This window comes from Gopherus flavomarginatus, chromosome 25 (genome assembly GCF_025201925.1).
Source record: "Gopherus flavomarginatus isolate rGopFla2 chromosome 25, rGopFla2.mat.asm, whole genome shotgun sequence".
Lineage (NCBI taxonomy): Eukaryota > Metazoa > Chordata > Testudines > Testudinidae > Gopherus > Gopherus flavomarginatus.
Window position 1 is genome coordinate 7,103,586 of NC_066641.1, and position 24,513 is coordinate 7,128,098.

General features: G+C 43.9%; 1 protein-coding gene across 2 annotated transcripts; it reads left to right on the forward strand.

The window, feature by feature from the left end:
- Positions 1-24,052, forward strand: DCAF7 (DDB1 and CUL4 associated factor 7). Of its 2 annotated transcripts, XR_007771516.1 has the most exons (8): positions 1-366; positions 8,822-8,980; positions 9,803-9,914; positions 11,003-11,121; positions 13,483-13,692; positions 14,465-14,582; positions 15,727-15,956; positions 23,764-24,052. XR_007771516.1 is itself a non-coding variant. In XM_050935171.1 (7 exons), the coding sequence occupies exons 1-7, from the start codon at positions 229-231 to the stop codon at positions 15,897-15,899; spliced, it is 1,029 nt and encodes a 342-aa protein (XP_050791128.1). In that variant the 5' UTR covers positions 1-228; the 3' UTR covers positions 15,900-16,151. The 2 variants fall into 2 exon arrangements, 1 of the variants encoding a protein (XP_050791128.1); XM_050935171.1 differs by lacking the exon at positions 23,764-24,052 and having other exon boundaries at positions 15,727-16,151.
- Positions 24,053-24,513: the final 461 nt, after the last annotated feature.

Genomic DNA, 24,513 nt, shown 5'->3' on the forward strand with positions numbered 1-24,513 from the left:
CCAAACGGCCTCCGCCGCGGCTCGCAGCGCCTCCCGGTTTGGAAGCCGGGACTCGGGCCCAGGAGCCGGCGGCGCCCTCCACCCGCGTCCCCCGCTCGGCCCGTCTGCGCCCGGCTTCCGTAGGCCCCGCTCGGACCGGGACACCCCCCCGCCCCGCGCGCGCCTCAGCTGGGCCCTGGGCCCCTCCTCGGCTGCCTGTGGCCCCCGCCCGCGCCCCCCGGCCCCGCCATGTCGCTGCACGGGAAGCGGAAGGAGATCTACAAGTACGAGGCGCCCTGGACCGTGTACGCCATGAACTGGAGCGTCCGGCCCGACAAGCGCTTCCGCCTGGCGCTCGGCAGCTTCGTGGAGGAGTACAACAACAAGGTGCGTGGGGGGCGGGCTCGCCCCCGGGGCCGGCTGGGGGGCGCAGAAGGGCAGTGGGCTCACAGGGGTAGAGTTAAGGGTAGGGCGGTGGGCTTGCGGGGGCAGAGTTAAGGGTAAGGTGGCTGGGCAGTGGGATCCCAGGGCTCGCGGGGGCAGAGTTAAGGGTAAGGGGGCCGGGCAGTGGGATCGCAGGGCTCGCGGGGGCAGAGTTAAGGGTAAGGGGGCCGGGCAGTGGGATCGCAGGGCTCGCGGGGGCAGAGTTAAGGGTAAGGGGGCCGGGCAGTGGGATCGCAGGGCTCGCGGGGGCAGAGTTAAGGGTAAGGGGGCCGGGCAGTGGGATCGCAGGGCTCGCGGGGGCAGAGTTAAGGGTAAGGGGGCCGGGCAGTGGGATCGCAGGGCTCGCGGGGGCAGAGTTAAGGGTAAGGGGGCCGGGCAGTGGGATCGCAGGGCTCGCGGGGGCAGAGTTAAGGGTAAGGGGGCCGGGCAGTGGGATCGCAGGGCTCGCGGGGGCAGAGTTAAGGGTAGGGCGGCTGTCTTGCTCCGTCCCCGGCTGGCGGTCACTGTCTCATCGTGGAGTTTTTTGTGTGGCATTTCCTCGGGTATTCGGTGGAAGCCCCTCTTTTTTTCCCAGCACTAGAAAGTTTGGTCTGCGGTCAGTTTTCAGTGGTATGGAATACTGATGGCGTCATGTTAAAAATGCTTGACCTTGCTTCTGAAGGCTTCATTGTTGTGGGAAAGGTTTTGCAGGACACAGGAAGGTTTTTCCCCATTCAAGATCTTTCTCCGATGGCCCTCTGGGAGAGGAATCTCCTCTCTCTGTTCCTCCCAAGGTGTGCTATAGCTTCTGGCTGCTCTCTCCAGATTTAAATAAGAGACCTCATCTTCCAGGAGCAGCCCGTGTAATCCCTCTTACAGGCAACGTACTTTATTACTAGCAGCAAGCTCATAAGTGCTATAACTTCAGCTGTTTTATATGAATGTCTCTTTTAGATAAGCCAGGCTGGGGGTCAGGATGCATAGTCCTTTTGTGGAGCTGTATAATGGGAAGCCTCCGAGCAGGGAAGAGTACAACAGAGTTGGTGTAGGGGAGTGGGATGGCTTACAACTTTCTGGAGAAATGTAACAAGGTGGGGCAGTTTTGGAGCTGGGGTGGCATCGTCTACAATGGCTAAATTGTTGCCCACATAGCACTGTAGATGACCAGAGCACTATCCAAGTGTAATGTGTAGTTGTTTTAACCAGCAGCCTGTATGTGTGTCACGCTCAGTTAGTGAGTTGTGTTGGGGCCATGGAAGCACAAATGGCACTGGGACTGTCAACTTGAAAACAATTCCTTTGTTAAAAAATTAGTTAAAAATACCTTATGGCACTATACTCTCCCTTGCATTCCCATGCCAACTTTGTCATTTTACAACTGCATTTTCCCATTTAAATCTCCCATTTCTGTGTGAAAGACCCATACAAACAGGAGGAAACTGACTATACAGTGCGCTGTTGAATGGACTGAAAAAAGTGTGTTTCAGTTACAATAATATTAGGTGCTGTAATAGCAGATGGTAAATTTGCAGAGAGATATGCAAGTTTCTCTTCTAAGAGTGTGGGGTGGCAGTAGGGAGGAAAATAAAGTTGTGTTGGGTTAATGCTCATTTTTGGGTCAAAAGAGATTTGGTCTTTGTTATAGTAGCAGATAATGAATTAATGTAATGACAATTGCCACTTCCTCCAAAAATTCTCTTGACCTGAAACTTTCCAGCTTGGTTTCAACCCAAAGATTTCTTTATTTTTTTTTAAATGCTAATTAAATCCAGTTATCTGGTTTGAGTTCTTTGGGAGGGAAAACACTAACACTCTTTGGAACCCCTTACAGTGGGTCATTTCAAAAGATCTGAAAGTTAAAGCATTATAGGACAAATGAGAAACACTCCCTGAAAAATGCGATGACAGCTATTGTCAGCATTTTTCAACAATTTTTCACAGTATGTTATCTGAGATACCAGTGTTAGCCCTGTACTTTAGTATTTTTCTATGGTAATTTTGTATTTGTGGTTGGCAAAGGGTGAGTTTTCAATAGCTTCTGCTGTACAAGAACTGTCTCAATAGGCTTATCTTCTGAGACTCTGTCAGTGATCTGACGCTACCCTGTCAATACCATCAAACTGACCAAAATCTGAGAGGCTAAAAGAACAATGGTCTCATAATTAAATCCAAAGCATTTGATTAAGAAATGCAGCTGCACATTCTAGCTATATGCATGTTGTCAGGTAACAATCTATTGTAAATATGATGCTCTAGCACTGTGTATGCAAAGGACCTAAAATAAGAAACTCAAATGGAGATTGGACTAGAAGTGGTAGGATTGATTAAAAGAGCATGGGCAAGGTTCTGTGCTGTGACTCTTGACCGGTAACGGAAGGTTCAGCTTATGTGAAGGGGGTTGGGGATTAGAAGGCGTCTTTGCCATCTTTGCACTTCCCTAAGTCTGGGCTATTTCTAAAGCGGCTCTAACATTTCATAGCCTTACCTGTGTCCTGGGGATATTCCCAAGTGGACTCTTATGGTCCCGCATCTGTCCCATTGTTTTCCATTCCCTCTGAGTATTGGAAAGTGGGAGACTTGCATGTAGAATTGAAGATAGAGGGCATGATGGGTGGGGTGCAAATCTGTTTGCCTGATATTGCTTTAGAAATAAATGAAGATACATATTTTCTTCAGTCTTCTAAAAATTGAAACAAGATCTTCAAACTTCACATTTGGCTGTTCCTCAAAAGGGCTGTTGATCAAACACTGCCAGACTTGTTGACATCATGTATAGGTTTTCAGTTTCATGGTGCTAACAAATATCAACAGTTACCCATGTAAAAAGATACCTAATAGAGGCAGAGAGATTGCAGTCTTCATTAAATAAAATTGTAGCTATTGCTTAGAGTATTGGCAGTGCTATTGCTTAGAGTAATGGTAGTGTCTCCTGTACTTTGTCTTTGCTCTGCATGGTCTCTGACACCTCCTCATTCTTGATTGCAAACAAAACCTACAAGCACTGGGATGTGATGGTTGTTACCCTACTGAGACTCTTGTGGTAATGATGTAATCCAGTTTACTGAATGTTGCAAGGAAACATTTAGGAAAATGGAGGGAAGTTTGTCCTCCAGTGGTGCAGATGCCAGCTAACTATATTGGGGTCATGCTAGTTGAAAAGTGGCTCTTTCAGATCTAGTCCATATCTATTCATGAACTATTCAGGGATTATGAAAGAACTTATTTAAGTTTTCAGTTAAATGGAGCTTTGTAATATGGGGCTGTCAAGTACATGACAGTTCTTGGTTTGATAACTGATTAGTTTCAGGGACAGGAGGAGGATAGCTTTATAAGGCAGGTCTGAAAACTGTCATCCTACATGTGCCTTATCTCAGCTGGCAAACTTACATGGCAATCTCATAAGGGAGCCTAATGACCTAAAAAAAATTAGGTACAGTCAGCAGCATTAAAGGAAAAATTAAAACTAACACGACTTTTCATATTCATAAACTTTAAAGCTTCAAAACAATTTTTCTTAAGTATTTTATTCCTCTTGACTTCTCTGCTTCTCCTGTGTTTCTAATGCATTACAAATCAACATTGTAATGCATATCATCCCTTTTGTTGCTATTTTTAGGAAGGTAGATTTCCTAAAAGCAGGCCAATATTACTATCTCTTCCTTATATACAAGAAAAATACATCTGGTGCTTTTAAAGAGATTCAATCCTCCTCATGTTCACTTCAGCAGAACTGCCTACAGTGAGGGAAGAAGTGCAGTGGATGAAAGCAGGACAGATTCTTATCTGATTTGTATTGTTTTGGATTTCTTCTAAAGGGCATTCCCTGATGCAAGATACAAAATGAATAATACAACAGCAGTTTACCCCCCAACCTTGACAGACAAAATATAACCCCCTATAAAATCTAATTTATAATTTCCCTGCCTGGGGCGGTTCAGGCCCCACCATCTGTAGCAGTCCATAGGAATAGGTGCGTTTCTTGCAGCATGCCGGGAAGGCCAACAGACATGAACTATTTTGGATCCAGGGAGCTTAGCTGATTGTAACATTCAAAATCATTTAGGGCTTTGTAGGTGAACAACGCAGGTTCAGACTGGAAACCAACAGGAAGCAGTGGTGTGAGCTGTCACTTGGTGTTACTCATCAGTGGTGTTCCTCCACTCCGGTAGACTGCCACGTTCTGCACCCAGTACGTTTATGGATTCATTTCAGGCACTGTTTACAAGTGAGTGGCATGACTGATTAGCCAGGGGTGCAGATAGGACTCTTAATTGTTTTCAACAGTCTCAGCTTTTCACTTTTTAAAAGAAGCAAGATTTTTAGCTGTCAAAGTTGTAAAGAGACACTTCAGTCACACTTTCAGGGTTAACTGCTGTCCTAGTCATCTGAGTTTGCAGGGGGTTTGATACAATAATCAAGTTGTGAATTGCCCCATTTGTTTCAATGGGTACAAACTCAGATGCAAATGTCACCACTGTAAACTTTCATTACTCATCAAAGCATATAATACCTAGATCTTAGAGAACTTTTCATTGGTAGATCTCAAAGCAGTTTATCATAATTCCCATTTTACAGATGGGGGAACTTAGGCATAGGAGAAGTGGCTTTCCCAAGGTCACCCAGCAGGCCAGTGGCTGAGCTGGGAAGAGAACTCCAGTCTCCTGAGTTAGTCTAGTGTTCTAGGCACTAGACAGCACTGCTTATAATGACACAGTCTTATCTCCACTCATCTGAGGCTAAGCTTTTAACAACACTTGGCAGGGTTAAAGAGGGATGGATTGTTTTCATTTTCTTGAAGAGGAGGCTCAGTTTTAAAGTCTAAGAAATGCTGATTTGAAGCAGTAGATTTTCCCCCAGCTGCAGGAAGCTCTGCAAACTCCCCCCTGTGCCCCCATTTCCTGCACCCATCGCTCTCAGCTGCAGGGGGAGGGATTACTGTACGGGGAGCTGCTCCCCCATCTGTCATCCATCCAGACCCCCTCATACCCAGGACCCTCTTGCAGAGCCTCATCCACCCACCTACCCCCCTGCATCCAGAACCCCCCTGACAAGCCCCATTCACCCTGCATCACCCCAATGAGCCACCCACACCTGGATCCCCACCCCACTGTGCCCCAACCAACTGCATCTGGATTGCCACACCACTGAGTTCTCCCCTGGCATCCTACCCGACCGCCAAGCTCTATCCTCCCTCCCCACCCTCCGCTGAACCCCAACTACCTTCACCTGGAACCCCCTGCAGTGTCCCATTACCATTGCATCCAGAACCCCCTAACAAGCCCCTTTGCATCCAGATCTCCCCTGCACCCAGATCCCCCGCTGAGCCGCCCACAGGCAGATGGTCCCACACAGAACCACACACACACACCGGGATCCTCTCCCTCCCCTCCACTAAGCCCCTCCACACTTGGATTCTGCCGAGCTGAGCCTGCCTGCCTGCCTGCCTGCCCACACCTGATGCACTTAACATGGAGGGGCAGGCCTGGTCCTTGCGCTGCGTCAGGGTTGGATGCTGAGTCCATGTCCTGGGGGAAGCTGTAGAGTGATCTCCCACCTCTGTGCAGCCAGTGGCCCGTGCTTCCCCATGCCATGCTGGAGCCTCCACATTTATTTGACAAATAAAATTTGCAGAATTTTAAAATATTGTGTGCAGAATCTTTTTTTGGCACAGAAATTTTACTTTCTTGGTGCAAAATGCCTTCAGAAGTAAAGTATTGCTTAGAAAAGTTATTGTAATAAGCCGCCTCTCTGCCTGAGTGCTGGAAGAAGGTGGGAAAGAACTTAGAGGAACTGAAGGGGCATGCTCCTGTTTGAGCGCCTGTTTGTGGCTGAGTATGGTGTTTCAGTCCTCTCGCCCTTGATGCCTCCAGCAGATTGCTGACTGACCTTGGTGGGTCTTCTGTGGCTTGACACTCCAGTCAAGTCACAAAGTCCAAATGAACCCTGCAACGGAGTGTGACTCACCACTGCGGCGCCTCCTGCTGGATGTCCCGGGGATCAGATATGCAGTGCACCATCTTCTGGTGGTGTCTCACCCACTGTCACCTCTGCTCCTGGACCCATGTCATCACAATGACCGCAGCATCCTCTTCAGGACACAGCCCTCCGGCTGTGTCACACTTGGTTCTTCCCCCTTCCAGGGGACAGCAGTCCAGCCACTTCCTCAGTGGTGATTGGCATAAGAGGAGGACCCAGGCCTATCCACTACTGAGTCTTGGCTCAGGGACCCTGTAGATGGCAGCCACATGCTGTGTCCCCTCCAACCCCTCAGTCAACTTCCCTGGGCCACTTTCCCGCAGCCCCAGCATCTTCTCCACCCTTGTCTCAGGGTCTCAGCATGCCAGCAGTCAGCCAGGAGCACACTCTTGCTCCCCTGATCCTGCCCAGCACTGCTCTGTCCAAGGTGCTATCTGCCCTCTGCCTGTAAGGCAGACTGTCCTCCAAGCTCCAGGAAGTGACTGACCTGCTCTGCCCTGCTGCTCTCCTTGCAGCCCCTCTCCAATTAGCTATCTCCTGCACAGCCTCCCTAGGGTTCTATTAACCCTTTATGGGCTAGTGTAGGGGAGATGCCCCATCACAAACCTCTTTTGGGGTATTAGAGTCCAATAAACACGCTGTTTTCCCTCAGAGGGTCTTCAGTCCTGGCTCTGCGGCCTTTAAATTCGGCCCTTTGTTCAGGCTCCCAAATAAGCTCCATCGCTTCTTGGGGTTTATACCACTTTACCTGTGGCCGGTAGGGGAACTTGGGCCCACTCGCTACTCCAGGTTCCAGCTGATGGACCCTATAAACAGCCATATATGGCTTGTTTAAATTAATTGCTGACTCTTCCTTGGGCCTCTTGCTACCTGGCCCCTTTAGGTTCACCCTAATCTCAGGGTTAAGGTTCTTGGATTCTCCCTCTGCAAACTGAGCTGTGCAAAGTGCAGCCAGAAAACAAACTCTGGATATACCCTCAAGTTTCTTTTTCCAGAGAGCAGCACCCTTCCTTGCCCCCTCTGATCCCAGCCGGGAACTGAATGGCTAAGGCCAGGCAGCTCCTTTTATCTAAGCCAGCAGGGCCCTGGTTAGCTGTAGCATTCACCTCTAGCCCATGGAGGACAAGGCCTGAGCAGAGACTTTCATTGAGCAGGCCACAAAAATACCTAAGGTTTTGTCTACCCTGGCACTTCCGTTGTTAAAGGTTTTGTTGCTCAGGGGTGTGAAAAAACACCACCACCGCCCCCCTTCCCCCCCCCCCCCAACAACAAAAGTTTTAACAACAAAAAGCGCTGGTGTGGAGAGCGCTTCAGCAGGAGCCACCTCCTGGTGACGAAGCTGCTGCCCCCATTGGAGGTGGTTTTATTTTGTCGCCAGGAGAGAGCTTTCCCGGCAATAGAACGGTTACACTGTGCACTTTACAACAGCACAGCTGCAAGGTGTGCAGTGTAGACATAGTTCAGTTTAGAATGCAGTGAAGTGTTTGAGAAGTTCAAATTATTCCCCACTTTGTGCCTTAATTTGTGCTTGTCAATACTAAATTTCATATACCACCATGCTAAAAATCTTTGTTTAAAGGAGCAGAAAAATTTAAAGTTTGATTTCTTCTTCCAGGTCTTGGACTATTTGTAATACTGTCACTCTGACTTTGTCACTTGTGTTGTACCGTCTGCTATGATTTTTAAGCACTTTGCTGTTGGAGACCTGGGGTGAATCTTTTGACTTGGAAACTGATTTAAAGTCATTTAAAGAGAATAAATATTGCACCCTAGCATGTCACTTTCATTCACTTACCTTGCTATAACCATATGCTTGGAAAAGAGGCTTCTGTAATCCATATGCATCTACTGAAACCATGAAGTGCTCTGTGAGGTTTATATGTGGGAAGACTGGGCATGTTTCCTTTTTAAAGTTGATACAAAGTTTTTTGTCAATCTGAAAGCAGCATAGGTGGAAGAGAAGAAATCGCTTTCCTCATTTGGGGGACAGATCTGTGTTCTGGTTACAACTTTGCAACTCACCTCTCAGTGCTCCAGTTTCTCCTTCTATAAAATGAAATTACTTAATACTTTTGTACCTCAGAAAGAGCTGAGTGGTTTGGTTTTGTTATCTCAAAATGCTTTTAGAGGGGTTGCTTAGTTGGCAAGTACTAGAGAAGTGCAAAATATAATGGTAGTGGTAGATCAATGACTTGTATTTAGCAGTAGATCTGTCCTACCACAGACTGTATTCCTTAAAGTTGAGAAGGTGGAAGAGAGGGAGGTATCTTTCCGCTTGTCAAGATGAACACTGGCTTTTGTTTTGGCATATCATTAATAGACTCTTAACTGCTAATATAGCATTTAAAATGCAACACTTGATACACATCTTAATACTGTTATATACATGGTTATTTTGCTAAGCAGAAAAGTGAGTTTTTAATTGATAGACATTTTCTTACAGGTCCAGCTTGTTGGTTTAGATGAGGAGAGCTCGGAGTTCATTTGCAGGAACACCTTTGATCACCCATATCCTACTACAAAGCTCATGTGGATTCCTGACACCAAGGGAGTATATCCAGACCTATTGGCAACCAGCGGTGATTACCTGCGTGTGTGGAGAGTAAGTAAATAGCCTCTTGAAAAGGACCATGTATGTGCCATTAACTGCATTGCATTTTGATCCCCTTCTCTCCCAGTCCCATTTCTTTTGAGCCCACGTCCAGACTAACCCGCTGTATCGGCGGGTTAAAATCGATTGCTCAGGGATCGATATATCGCGTCTAGTCTGGACGCGATGTATCGATCCCCGAGTGCGCTTACATCGATTCTGGAACTCCATCAACCCGAACGGAGTTCCGGAATCGACACGGAGAGCTGCGGATATCGATCCCGCGCCGTCTGGACGGGTGAGTAACTCGATCTTAGAAATTCGACTTCAGCTACATGATCTAAGATCGATTTTCCTCCCCTAGTCTGGACGTGGCCTGAGGCACCTTATCTCTAGCATTATGCTCACCAATATTGCTGGGGGGGAGAGAGGGGAAGGACCCATAATTAAAAGCCAACGTAGTGGATAATTCTTTTACCTACGTTTTCAAAGTAACGTAGAACCCTCTCTGAATAACAATACAATGGCTGTGAGGTAGCTTGAGAATTCTAGCAGTGTCGGAATTATGAAAGTAGCTTATTAAATGTGATCGCAAGGCTCAATAGTTGCTTTTGTAACAGAAACTTCTTAGGGGAGAGCATATGTACCTTTCTCAGTTTTACTTCAAACAGTCTGAAAGCTCTTCACAATGGATAGATATTTATGAAAGAAACTAATGTCAAACACAGTTAAGACCTGAAGTTCTGAAGGCCTGTGCTCTATGGGGCACCTCTTGGATTTTGCAGCCAGGCCATTCAATAAGGCAGTCATTGTGTATTTAACTTCTTTCTGAAGGTGGGTGAAACTGAGACCCGACTGGAGTGCTTGCTGAACAATAATAAGAACTCTGATTTTTGTGCCCCGTTAACGTCGTTTGATTGGAATGAAGTGGATCCTTATCTTCTCGGTAAGACTGACACATTAAATACTCAATATAAAAGTGACCATTTTGAATCTAGACCAGGTGAGATGGACTGGAAGTTACTACGAGCTCATGGGCGTTCAGTGGCCAGGTTTCTACATCACAAAAAACCTACTCCCTTAAATGTCACAAAAGAACAGCCCACGGAGACTGAACTCCACTCCCTCCCCCCTAGGCATCTCCAGTTCAGGGTTGTGCATGTGGGTTGGGGATGTTCCCTGCTGCTTGTGCTCAACCTATATGTTGAATAGAGGGTTTCAGTCTTCAGGCCTGTCAGATTGGCACCTTTTGTTAGTGTTAAATTTATACACAGACTATTCTGACTCAGTTCAGCTATTTGATTGTAGCTGAAGATGTTGGACAGAATATTGCCCCACAGGTACCATTGCACCATGTTTGTTACAATGAAATGCCTCTGCAGCAGCAGGAGTTAAACCAGGTGTCTCACTCATTTGGAGCAGAGAGCTAAATTCATTATTTAATTATAATCTGTGGGGTGGGATATGAATCCAGGATGGTGTGTACTCCCCTTGATCCATAGTCAAGACCTCCTATAGCATCAGGGGGAAGCTTGAACAGAGATCAAGGGGGCAGTACATCCTTTCTGTAGTAACATTTCATCTTTTGCGGCATTTCCCACCCCTGAAGGGTTTCACTACCACCTTACTGGGCTCTAGAGCTGATGGTCCAGTCAGTTTTGTATAGGGCGGTGGAGTTCGCCCCACTGAGTCATTATCTTGGGCTGTCTGTACATTCAGGCAGACATGATATCGCTTTATGATTGGTTCATCTTTGTAAGGCTTTCTTACAGCTGTGAGGGCTAGAGACTTGACTTAAAAATTTCTGCACAACCTGAGTCATGTGGACCACACATGTTGTGCAGGCCAGATCCAGCCTGTGATGCATGGTTTAATTCAGGCATGTCAAACATTTTAATCGTAATATTTTGCTCATGCAGAGTTCTCTTCACCCAGAGATCTCAAAGCACATCTGAGACTAATCCCATAAGTGATAAGATTACATTCCTGCAGATCTATGTTAGTACCACCATTAACAGACAGTTTTTGTTTCAGGTACCTCTAGTATTGACACAACCTGTACTATCTGGGGTCTGGAGACTGGGCAGGTATTGGGAAGAGTAAATCTGGTATCGGGCCATGTCAAGACCCAGCTTATTGCACATGACAAAGAGGTGATGATATTACTCTTCCTTTTTCTCATTCATATAGCTGTCTGCATTACACCTGTTAAAGGTCTACAGAATGAACGTAGCTCCCATTTTTCTCCAGAAAAATCTGAGGATTTAGAAAAAAGACTTGGAGTCTACATTACATATCTGTCTAAAATTAAGTTGCTTGTAGCCTGAGAATTCTACGTACTTGCTTTTACTCATTTTAGACGGTGGACCTGCAGAATATGCTTGCTGTTTTGTTCTAATTTGTATTAAATTTATAAAATATTGCCAGACAAAACTTAACTCCAGTTTAAAGTTGAGAGCTATATTTGTAACTTAAAGGTGGTAAAACTTTTCAATGTTTTCTTCATTTATAATCTCACTTTAGGTTTCTTTTAACTTTAATGTTTTTTAAAAAGGGGGGGGGGGGGCGACAAAAAATGGAAACATACAGTTAAGGCACCCAAATCACCCTGTAGTGACAGCAGCCTTTACACTTTCCTTCTTTGTTCCTTTTATACTTAGGACATTTATATCAGACCCTCTCATGCAATTAAGGGTTTGTAGGATCAGGCCTGTATAGTATAAGCATTTTTCTAAGACTTATTCTAACTGCCTGTGGTGTGTTTTTTTGTTTGTTTTTGTTTTTAAATGTGTTTGCTCCCTGGCTCCATTTATGAGGGAGTGGAGCAGGGGTTCTTTGCTGCCTGTGCCTTTCTGAGGAAGCCTCTGTGAGCATTTTGATGGGGTGGGGAGAAAGGAAAGGGTTCTTCATTCCCTGGGTCTTTCTGCCCCTTTTACTTCAGGGAGCGTTAAGAGTCTTTAGTAGTTTTATTTAGACTTGAGCCTATGTTCCCCAACACAGTTCCTACCAACCTCTTCTTTCTCCCCCCCCGCCCCAACTGTCTTCCCCAAGGGTTCCCAAAAGCTGAATGACATGTCATACCATAACACACATTGTTTTTTATATAAAATAAGCGTGTTGTAAAAGTCGTCTCGGCATGAATTTGGGATGCAGGTCATTCTAGACAAAACCTGTACAACCCTTTGCCCTATAATAGACCTTTTGTTTCTGCCACACTTCCCAAAAAAGCTAATTTTAGTAGTAAAACTTTCTCTTCTCTCCCACTGTTAAAGCTAAGTAGCATTAGTATCTGGACTCCTACTGCAGAGGCCTCCAAGGATAGAACCAGAACTGATACATTCTTAAAGTCCTCTCTAAAAAATTATGTACATCTAAATTGTCATTTCTCAGGGGAACTATATTCTGAGCTAGGGAATAGGCTGTATCTCTTCTATCTCTAACTGCTTCATTTGCTAGTAGGTGCCATTTTATATTCTGCACCATGGGTCTCAAACATGCGGCCTGCAGAGTTATTTGCTGCGGCCCCCCAAGCTCCCTGTGCCGCCGCGCCCCCCCCCCCCAGAGTTATTTCCTGCAGGTGCCAATCTCCCCTCACCTGCTGCCCTTTTTTTTCCCCCCCAGTGTGCGGCATCCCCACTCCTCTGCCTACCTCCAGGTGCTTCCCATTTGGTGGCGCTTAGCGCTTTCCAGGAGGGAGGGGGAAGGAGTGGGGAGCGGTACGCTATGGGGAGGAGGCAGAGAAGAGGCGGGACAGGGATTTCGGGAAGGGATTGGAACAGGGACAGGGAGGGGCAGAGTTGGGGTGAGGACTTTGGGGAAGGGGTGGGAAGAGGCGGGGCAGGGACAGGGCCTCATGGAAGGGGTTGGTGGGGGGAGTGGGGCTTTTGTACCTTTTATATGAAAAGGTGTCAGTGATGCGGCCCTCGGGCCAATGTACTACTCCTCATGTGGCCCTTGTGGTGATTTGAGTTTGAGATCCCTGTTGTACACCAAGATACCTGTAGTATTTGCTATAATTCATTGCAATTCCCTGGTAAAATCAAATGCCTGACATAGTAAATAGTTAGTGATGACACTCTCTTTAGATGGAAAAGCCCTCTTAGTGCATTCCCCAGACAGAGATCATATCTGGGAATAAACTGGTGCCACACTGGAGCTTAAGATTTCTGTATTTTTGTCTGTGAGTAAGTATATGTAGCACATGCAGTCCAGCTATGTAATGATGATATTTGTATTGGAGAGGAAAAGGCCCAGATGTAGATAATGAAGACGCTGGCACAGCTGCTACAGCTGTGTGGTTAGCACTCCTAGCATGCTCCCATCTCAAACTGCTTAGAAAGCAGTGCTGTCACTACTTTGGCGTGGCTGTGTGCTGTTCTTGTGTTTGCAAACGCTAACTGGTAAGAGGAGGAGGAGGAGGAATTAATAGGGCATATTCCTTGAAAATGGAGAAGTGGGAGCCAAAATGAATGTTAAAATAATGCCATTTTCTTATCTCCCCTATCACTGAGCAGGTATATGACATTGCATTTAGCCGCGCGGGTGGCGGGAGAGACATGTTTGCATCAGTTGGTGCAGATGGCTCGGTGCGGATGTTTGACCTTCGTCATCTGGAGCACAGCACCATTATCTATGAGGATCCACAGCACCATCCGTTGCTGCGTCTGTGCTGGAACAAGCAGGATCCCAACTATCTTGCAACAATGGCCATGGATGGTATGGAGGTAAGGCACTGACCATTTGCCCTATAGGCTTCAGCAGTTGGACTTTTTAGATGGGCTTACTGATTAGTCAATGTTTGTAAAGCACGTTGAAGGAGAAGAGCACTACATAAGTGCTTAATATTGAGGATCTGGGACAGGGCTGTAGATACGGATTGCAAGAAGCCCGGCTTCTGAGAAAAGTATTGTAATGAGTTATTCTATGGAGTTGTTCACTGCATTGTACATTGCTCATTTTCCAAATGTACTGAAGTTCTCATACTTGCGGAATTTCAATATTAACTCTTATGAAATCAAGTCAGCTTTTATTTTAAATGTCTGCATACTTATTTACATCTGGTAATATGCAACTGTAGGTCTTGGGATGCTGCAAGCTTGAGGAGTTGAAAGGCTTCTTTAACCTGTAGCTGATTTTGAAGCTGGTCCTTATGCCTCTGAACTGATACTCCTAAGTTCCATTTTGCTCCAGGGACTCCAAAAGGCACTGTAGATTTTTCTTTAGTTCGACATCACCAGTACCCCTCCATGGAGTTGTAACTTCATAATTCACTCTCCCTGTGTTACATATTACATAAGGTGTACAGAGTGATTCTCTAGCTGCTTTCAAAAGTCCTTGGCAAGCAGATATTATTTTAAAACAGCTTTTGGTCAGTTGTGTGTGTCTTTAGAGAAAGTGCTGTATTTATAACATTCTGCCAGAAGGTTTTGTTTTCTTTTGTTTTTGCTTTTTCTTCAGGAAACAAATGAATAAACATTTTTACTTTTGCTTCTGAAGGTGGTGATTCTCGATGTCAGAGTTCCCTGCACACCCGTTGCCAGGTTAAACAACCACAGAGCATGTGTGAATGGCATTGCCTGGGCACCTCACTCTTCCTGCCATATCTGTACAGCAGGTGAGCATGGGGAGAGATCTTTTCTCCTTTTTCGCTCTCCCCTCTTTGGTCCTGTTCCCCAGGAACTTTCTGAATGTATGAACTGCTATCCTGGGACCCCTGCAATCATTTCCACTATCTCGAATCTCTCCAGCTCTTTGAGCAAAAAAATAAGACTAGGGCCCTAGATATATATCCAGGTGTCATAGGTGCTCATTGTATTACTCCCGCCATTTCCCAGTATTCTCCAGGGAAACCAAGAGGCTGCTGCCTCTTAAGCAGTTTGGGCATTGGGCTGTCTCACCTTGAAAATGAGGGACTGTGTCCCAGTGTCTGAACTGCGAAGGAGGCAACACCTTTCTTAAGTCATGAATGTTGGAGTAGTTCATTAGCTGTTAGGGAATGCACCTAAAGCTAACCACCTTATTCAAAGGGCTGTTTTCTCTCCTTGTCATAAAGCTATAGTGGCTAACAGTGCTCAAATTCTGCATTTTTAATTTATGATGAATTTAGTGTTGCTTCTGGCTGAATATTTTGCGGAGGGCCCTTTTCTTGCTGAAGGTGTAATATTTCTGCACACACAGAGAGGTTCACTATAAGGCTTCTTAACATCCATTAGACCATACTTTTGGTTTTGGCTAAGTGTGTGGGCTCCCATTTAAGTCACTGGGAGCTGTGCAGCCATGTCTGTAGTCAGAAAACAGTATTAATTTTCTAAGAAAATTGGGCAGATGTCCTTGGACACAAAGCTTAAAACCATGTAAGGTAAAGACAGGAAAGGTCTCTTAGGTTCCATCTAGTCCATCCCCTTGGCCGACGCAAGATTGTTCCTGCCAGTGTATATTCAGTGCATTCTCCAGGTGCAGGTTCTTAAATGTGCCTATCGATGGTGGTGCCACCATTTCCCTTGAGACTGTATCGCAGATTTGTAGTGATCTAAAGATCTATACAAGCAGGGTTATGGTGGAGTGAAGTTGTTTCATTTTATGTGATCTTCATTTCTCCATATTTGGGGAATTGCCCAGCTTTCCATTATTTTTTTCATTTGGACATCTCTCTGTATTTTAGCTTGCTTTTGAGACTATATCCCTCCAACTAGCCATGTAAAAATGCCTGTACCTACTTCTGAGATGATTGATTCAAATTCTTTCTTACCGGTTTGTAGCGGATGACCATCAGGCTCTCATCTGGGATATCCAGCAAATGCCTCGTGCCATTGAGGACCCAATCTTGGCCTACACAGCAGAAGGGGAAATCAACAATGTACAGTGGGCATCGACTCAGCCGGACTGGATAGCTATCTGCTACAACAACTGTCTGGAGATCTTGAGAGTGTAACACTATTGGTCTGTGCCAAACTGAGGCAGGGCTTTATAACTTCCCCTCCCCTCTAAAGTAAGAACAAACATGTTTCAAGTGGCCAGTATCTTTTGTTGCTTTGCATCTACTGTTCCAAGAAACTGTTACAGGAGTTAATGGCAGGTGTCGGCTGTCCCTACAAGACTCAGAAAATGAAGGGACGCACCCAGCCTCTTGGACCTTCTGGGTTTTGATTTTAATATTTTTCTCAATTAAAAAGTTCTGTATATCTGTTTGTTGACTGTGTTAATGAGCATTACAGGCTTTAAATGACTGTTTTAAGTTGCTGCATATATCCATGTGTTTGTCAGCCAGCTGAGGCAGCACATCCAATTAGTTTGATAGATGTAAGTGCAAAACTAGGTGGAAAGAAAAGACATTAATATTAACCACTGCCTTTGCAGGAATTTTTAATCATTCCTGTTACTGTCCCTAAACCGTTTGAACGTTTGTATGTTTTTATATATTGGACTAAGTTTCTATTAAGTAGGCTCTTCACTCCAGTTCTTATTTTTGATATGTGATCCACATCCATAAGCCCCAAGCAGGATCTGTTGATGACGATGGGTCATAAGCATCATTGTAGGTTTCCTAGCAGTAAAACAGTTGCTGTAGCTGTTGCCTTGGCTATGTGCCCCTGACCACACCTGGTGCTGTGAAATACCATGACTTGTCGCACAGTTCTTTCATTTTAACTGACGCTAGAGGCAGTTGTTACTGTGGTGGGCCTTATGTTAGATCATAACTGAATTATTGAGTCTCCCACAGCTGTATTACTTAACTGAATGGTGACAAGATTCACAAGGAGAAGATGCTAGCGTGACTAGAGCTATTTTTGAAAACATTTAATAAAAAATGCGACTTGTAATGCGTTTTGGATAGACACTTCCAATCAAATGATTCCTCTAGAAAGCTTCCTATCTGAACCAAACTAAAATGGTTTCACACTTTCTAGCTTACTTGATTGGCAACTGTAATTCTAAGCAAAATTTGTATCTAACCTATACCTTGGAGGTTTTTTTGCATTTGGCTCATCTTCCTGGGACTTCTAGAAGGTGAACATGTGAAGAGCTAGCTTTCCTTCCTAAGAGCAAGGAGAGAAGCATTAGCATTGTACTGTCAGATCTTGCTGGATGAATGTGATCGAAGCAGTTAGAACAGGTGGTCTGCTGTCCAAAGGCAAGTCATGCCCCTGTAAAGGAAAGTTTCCTAAAGTACCATACAGGGTTGGGTCTAAATTAAAAGGAGTTGCCCAATGTGTGTCTCAAATGGAGACCTTGTTTTGGCTCTAGCTGTCATTCTTACATACTGCAACTCTTGTAAGAGGAGCAGGATAGGTATGGTGTGAGGGGAGCCTTCTGTTTTCATCCAAGTTACCTTTCTGAAGTGGAAAGGAAAAGGAGAGCGAGGCCGTCTCTCTGTCACCATGATGCTTTATGCAGAAGGATAGCAAAATTCTTTGTCATTTGAACATGGCAAGTAGTTTGAATGTTGTCATTTTTCTTGTTTTGATCAGCTAACTGCAATACCCTTACAAATGAGAAGGTGACAAACTGAACACCGCACTGTGGTGAGGTCTAACCATCCCCTTGTTCTGTAACAATAGACTGAGCTGATGAGGTCAAGATCCAGATCAGCTGACCCTGACTCCTTACCTGGAGAGACAATCTTGATCTTGACTGAAAACCAAAGGCAGCATTATACATAAAAAGGCAACATTTAATTAATTTTTCTAAGAACATTAGGCTTCCAGTTTGAAGTAGCTTCAGTTGTATACACCGTCTCTCCCATGTCCCCAGTCAACTCTCTTGCAACCACAAGTTTCTATTTTAAATGCTCTGTCCCTCTTGTTCTGAGACCCAGACAAACAGCAAAGACTCTCTACATAGAGTCAATGAAACTAAATGTTCAGCCTGCTGTCAAGTGCGGATTAAAATTGAAAAATAGAGATGTCTCCTTTTTCAATTATAATCTTAGATGTTTCTGGTAACAACAAGCAAAACCTATCCTTCAGGTGACTTTAAAAAAAAAAAAATAGAAAACAATATACAAAAACATCTTATTCATCTGATCACCTCTCATTAGTGATGGATATTTACTCCCGTTAACAGTGCAGAGCCATTCTCTGGGAGAATGAGATACATTCTTTTCAGTCTCACACATTGTCAATAAAATTCATTACGTTCCAGTTGCAGAATTTTTATTGATGGGTGAGCCATAAAGAACTGTCTGGTGTTCAGATTCCTAATATGGTTGCATGTTAGCTTACACATGCATCTCTGGTATTCTAAGCACATTTGCTCCAGAAATTATTGATACACAAGTGTGGAGCCACACGTTAAACTTGGTCCCTCTTCAAAGTAGAGCTGTGCCTTTAAAGTTAAACTTAAATATGCAAGCATGTTAAAAAATGAAAGTTGTGTTTCTCATAGCAACATTGATTTATATTGTGTAGGCTGTTTTCATTTAGATATACTTGTAAAAATATTACATGAAAAATTCTTGCATGTGTATCTAAATACAAGTACTAGGTACAGAGTAAACAAGCTAATGTCAGTGAGAGAAGCATAAACCTTTTGCTTCCTGAACTCTGCAAACTAAATGTGTTTACATAACATTGCAATAAGTTTTGCATTTCATGTTTTGGGGAAGTAGGGTTTTGGGGGAGATGGGGGAGGACTACTTTCATAATAATATTTGAATAGTCCCAGTTAAGCTTTGAAGTCTTATTCTGTTGATGTAAATTGTGTAGGTAAAGGTTGAGTTGCTGCTGCTTGGCTGCAGACAGATTTCTGCAAGGCTGAGTTAACAGCGTAGCTGTACATCTGTTTCTAGCTGCGGTCTTCAGAAGGCAAAAGTGATAGCAACATAATGTTTAAGCTGAAAGCTTAGTTTTTGCAGAACTACAAAGAATGCATCAAAAATGGTGGATCCTATGATCTTAACTTTCTTCTTGTCCACCGTTTTCTCCAGTCTCTCTGATCCTGACAGGTTCATGTTTTAATGAGAAACTTAGTTTCCTGCAAACTGTTTGCGGTCAGGTCAGACACTGAGCTTATGTGGTTTCTCTGCCCACTACAGGCTGTATTAGGCAGAATGGTATTGAACATGCTCATTGACTCTTCTCTGTAGATTCTTGTACTATGTGCATTACTGTGGTATCTGAACAACTTTAAATCACACTCTTCCTCCCACTCAGCTGAGTGATGGTCATGGAGAACAATTCACTTGGAGAAGTTTTAGTTGATACAGTGAGAGCTCTTTTGCGTTAAGGAAAGTGAATAAACATCCAGTTGAAAAGGGATTTTCCTCAAACTTTCCAAAAATATAATCCCACCCTGACTAAGAACAGAGTTTAGAGAGTGAGAATTGAGCATGTGAAAATGAGACTAAATGAGTACACGTAACTTCATAGCTTCCATTACCAGCAGAAGTGGTTCTGTTATGTACACTGAGGAGACCTCATCTTGGGGCCTTCCTCCATAAGATTTCTTGCAGAACATTTGTGGCTTTGTCTATAGAGATTAGGCTCCTGATCCAAAGTTCCTTGAATGCAATGGAAGCACCTGCTCACTTGGCCAGTTGGACTGCTTTTGGCTTCGTTACTTGCTTTGGGTCATGTCCTGCTGTCATTCCATGGGTGGAACCCCAGGGAAGCCAGGGGACATTGTATGGCACAGACACTACTTGTTTTCAGAAGTCATTTGGTAGCTAAATGAGCATTGCCTGAATATTACCCCAAATCTTTCTAGAGAAGGAGTTTAGTAATACAAATGGCATGTCCGTATAGGTAAGGAAATGAGGCTTCAATGCCCTCACCTTCCTACTCTCACAAAAGGGGCAATGAGGGAGGAGTTGAACTATCCATCAGTTCATTTATTTGCATGGCAAATTAACCCCCCTTCCCCGAGATGTATATGGTGCTGAGGGTTAATGACCAAAAAACAACTCAGCAGCAGATTCCACCTGCTGAATAGTCCAATTAGATGTGGAAATCTTGCACAGTTCCTTTGTGCTGATGAATTCAAATACCTCAGCCCACCTTACATTTACCACTTGCCAAGTCTCCATAAGCATTATTTCTTCCAGAGTTAGTGGAAATAACTGGTTTAGTGACTCATTTTGGTGGTGGCTCTTTAAATGATTGTGAGACTATACAGAGAAACTGCCTTTAAAGAATTTTGCATTGAGGTGGGAGAATAGAAATGGAGACCTTAGACCAGTGGTTCTCAACCTGCGGACCGCTTGTGGCCCAATCAGCACACAGCTGTGGCCCATGTGACATCCTCAGGACCATACATGTAGCATATATATTGTGTGGGTGCAGACCACACAAAACAGAGGACTGCATGTGTGGCCCACAATGGTAAATAGGTTGAGAACCACTGCCTTAGACCTTTACCTAAGCATCAGTGAGCTTGGCACAGAAGTGAATTTCGTAATGGGACTGAAAGTGCCATTTCTCCTCCAACTTCACTAGTTTTTGTATCTTTTCTCTGGCTGGCTAATTCCAGCCATTGAGCTGCATTTGAAAAACCCAACTGCCCGGGATACCAACTATAACTATGGGCAGTTAATATGTCTTGGCTCTCAGCCCAAAGATGAGGTGAGACTCTAAAAGCTAGCTGGAGAATGAGCCAGTGCATTAGTGTGTTAAATCTGTATATCACTGAATTAAATCTGTCTGTGGTAGGTTGCTGCAACTAAACTTGCCCTGCCATGTGCTAGGATTTAATAGTCAAAGTTGCTTTGACAATCTCTTTGAGTAAGAAATTCAGTGGTCTCAAAGTACAGAAAGAGAAGAGTTTGACACTGCAGGTTGTTCCTTACTTTAAGGCCCCCTGGGTACTTTCTTGCTTCCCATAAGAGTCAAAATTCATGATCCCTTCAAAATTTACTTGTGATCACACATCTGCATTGCTTCTGATTAGTTTTTTTGAACAGTGGCTAATAAAGGTCAGCAGCCAGAACAGCTGTGAGATCTGTAGATTGCTCCTTAACTGGGATTCGATTGGAGAAATGTATGTCTGTGCTAATGTATTGGCTCATACATACATTTTTTTGGACTCTTGTTTTAAAATATAAGTTCAGGAAGCTGAGCACGCCGGTTTACGTGCTCTAGATGGAACTTTAGCAGGTATATTTTTGTTAGGGTTAGGAATGGAATAACCTTCCTACCTCAGTACTTTAAGGCTGGCGTTTGACTCTGAACCCTGTGTCTGAGTAATAAAATCTTAAATACAATGTGAGAGTTTCCTGAATGTTGCAGTTCCAAACTGGCTCTGGCTGGCAGCACATGGTGACCTCTTTCACGCCAAAACCACCTGAAAAGCAACACCAAAAATGTGAGCACTTGAAAATGCTGTTAACGCTACAAACAGTGAGGCTTTATATTCAGATGACAGCATGATCCAGGAGGGATCTCTCAAGCACTTGACTTTGCCTCTTGCCCAAACAACTTTTTTTTGCTTCATTTGGGTACTTTTATTATTGCCTAGTTGTGTTTGGGGGACCCTGGAATTAGGTGCCCTTTCAAACATATGGCAGTAATGACAGGTGGTTTGGGTAGATAGTTATCTTGGGATGTAGGTGAATTCTGCAGTCTTTGTCAATTCCATAATGTCAGGAAAATTGATGCAGCTTTCTGTGACTTAAGATGCAGAATTCAAAGATCTTTGACTTGTCAAAATTCCTTGGTGCTGACTACCTTAACCCTTTCAGTATATGCAGCACAGGCAGAAATGGATAAATCACAAGGTGCAGCTCCATGCACAGTAGGCCTGTACAATTGTTTATACCTCCCTCAAGGTATTGAAAGGGTTCGTTATCCCACTACTGCCACACAGAATGGTTCTGCCACTTCAAATTCAAGGGAAGCATTATCCAGTCAGTGGGCAGTTAAGGTATCTCTGAATGACTAGTTGCTTTTCACTCCAAGGTCACTGGTTCAAATCCCAGTCTAGGCATTGTTTTGATCCGTGGTCTGTATGAAATGAGGTGGTTTCCAGATCTGATTCCTAATGGGCAGGGGTACATTTGGCTCTAGATGGGCCCCCTTATTAATGTCTGCAGAGAAGCCTACGGATTTAATGGTAGGTGACACTTAAACAGCACTTTTTCCATGCTTGCTTGGCAACCAAATTTCCCTAGGGAAGGTCGCTCTAAGTCATAGGTGAGGTACATTGGCAAAGGTATGGTGAGTGAAGAAACTTGCACTGCCCATGCTGTAGCCAGAGGATCGATCTCTCTCTCTCTCTCTAAGGTTTTTGATCCAGCACCTTTCACCAGCACTGAAATAGTAACAAACGTGACTAGACACCAGCTACCGGGGTGCTTGTCTGGCAACTGGAGACAGAACAAAGAGGCAAGAGCAGGTCTAACAGGAAGTTACACACTATTGTATTGGACTTCTGGACAGCCTTTAGTCTGCCTAGTATTGCAAACTCTCTCTTCTGGTGCACAGATACCATCAGTCTAGAATTTCCTTGCTAGTGAGGAAAGTGACCTGCTTGGCATCATTTTCAGATAAGCTAATAAAGGACAATGCTGAGGGGTTTCTTTTAATTCTTGCAAGGTTCTGCAGCCACAACAAACTACAGGCCCTGGTTCCATCTCTCGTCATACACGCAAGTCAGCGTCTCTTAGAATGTCTGTTTTCCTGTTTGTAAAATGTGCAAGTTTCCTTCTACGCGAGAGAGGGTACAGGCGACTCTCATCTTACGCTGGGGTTATGTTCCGCTGTCAGCGCGTAAAGCAAAAAACACATATGGTCAAAATTACATTGAGTGTAATGGCGGGCTAATTGCCCGCGCTACAGGAACGGTATTTAAATTATTTTTCTCTTTGCTGACTGTGCAAAGCTGAATTCTTGCATGTTAAATGTGCATAAGATGAGACTCGCCTGTAATTGGTCAGGCAAATCTGAATGAAGGCATAGAGAACTTGCTAAACAAAGGAGGAAGGACTCTGGCAGTAAATAGTACTGCTGTAAGCAATGTGGTATTTTGACAACCTGGTGTATAGGAATTTGTGATACCTGCTATTTAAAAGGATCTTTTTTTACTTGGGTTGCCAGCAGTACGCAATATAATGAATAAATCTGTCGAGCCGAAACTTTTTTTTTTTTACTACTAGTAATTAAGTAGAAGATGTTCATTTTGTTATGTGTATTCCCTTCTGCTGTTCCCATTTCAAGTCCCATTGTGATAACTTCCTGAAGGTGTGATCTTTGTAGCATGATTGTACAAACATACATATGAAATCCCAGATTTCTTGTTCTCACTAAAATATGTTAAAGCAATAGCGATTTTACTGCTGTCATGCATAGCCTAAGGTGTGTGCACACTTTTTTTCCTCTTTCATATTGCTTGAGATTTGCAACTTTGCTACTATACTGTACTAGAGGAATCCTAGCATCCCATTATCGGGCAGACTCAGACACATTGCTATGAGTAACTGCAGTGTCCTGGTATTCCTTTTTTAATTATTTTTATGGAGACACAATATCAAAGGTTTTGTTACAGTGGATTTTAACACCCGAACCCTGGAACCATATTATTGAAACTCTGTAAATTAAGTCAGTCTTTTATGAAACCGCTCAAAAGTGGAATGTTGCATCCTTTTATGCTATTTCCTGCTTCCTATGTAGTTTTATTCAATTTTTTAACCTTTTTCAGTTTCAGCCTCCTGTGTATTAGGTACAGTATTTTCTGCCTTTCATACTTTGTAATAAAAATTGAACATTTATAGATTGACTGCAGTTTGCTGTGTGGTGAGTTAAAACTGATTGCAGGTGAGCAGGAAAACTGCTTAAAACATGATTTTGTTTTGTGTCTTGTTGCAGGTTCACTGATGTGCGGAGAAAGGGGTTATTGGTTTATATTTTCCATGGGCTTCTGAGGCTAATAAAATTCAATGATCATCTTTGTTCTCATGTATCAGAACTTTACCAACTCAAAGTTAAGTTTGCTAGTAACACGTTACAAAAACTACATACAAACAGGTCAGTTCATAGAGCTCCATTTGAAAAGCTCTTAACTGATCCGTTAAAGTAACATACATAAAGGTTTATTACTTTTCAGGTAATTATTCTTCAAATAAATTTTTAAAAACCCCAAAACGCGAACACTTATTACCCTGGTTCTTTGGATTCTCTTTTCTTTCACAATTCTGGTCTTCATTAAATGGCACTTTCAATGCACAATAATAAATCACCAGTATCTGTCTATAATGATGAAAATAAAGGGTGGCAGTTGGATTATTTTTTAGTTCAAATGACGACTTGATCCCTGAAGTTTTAATCAGTTGTAAATTTAGGACAAAATCATCCTACAATCTTAACTGTGGAAAGCACTGTTCATTAACTACTCAGTCCCTCCAGTTTTATTGGCTTCTGAAGAGGCACCTTGCCTTCTCAGATGGAACCATTTGTTTTCTGTAATACTGAAGGAGAGGTCAATTGATGCCTGAATTGGAAGTGCCACTTTACTTCATAAGAGCCCGGTAAAATAGGTATGTACTGACATTAAACAGTTAACTCTCATATGCAAATGAATGTGATTGCATTGGCTGCAATTCCATAAGCTATCTATTG

What these genes read in the sequence shown, in the direction of transcription:
- DCAF7 (XM_050935171.1), top strand. Translation starts at nt 229, where the DNA reads ATGTCGCTGCACGGGAAGCGGAAGGAGATCTACAAGTACGAGGCGCCC. An exon ending in ATTACCTGCGTGTGTGGAGA is followed by an intron (nt 8,981 to 9,802) that starts GTAAGTAAATAG and finishes TTCTTTCTGAAG; the next exon opens with GTGGGTGAAACTGAGACCCG. An exon ending in CTGCCATATCTGTACAGCAG is followed by an intron (nt 14,583 to 15,726) that starts GTGAGCATGGGG and finishes ACCGGTTTGTAG; the next exon opens with CGGATGACCATCAGGCTCTC.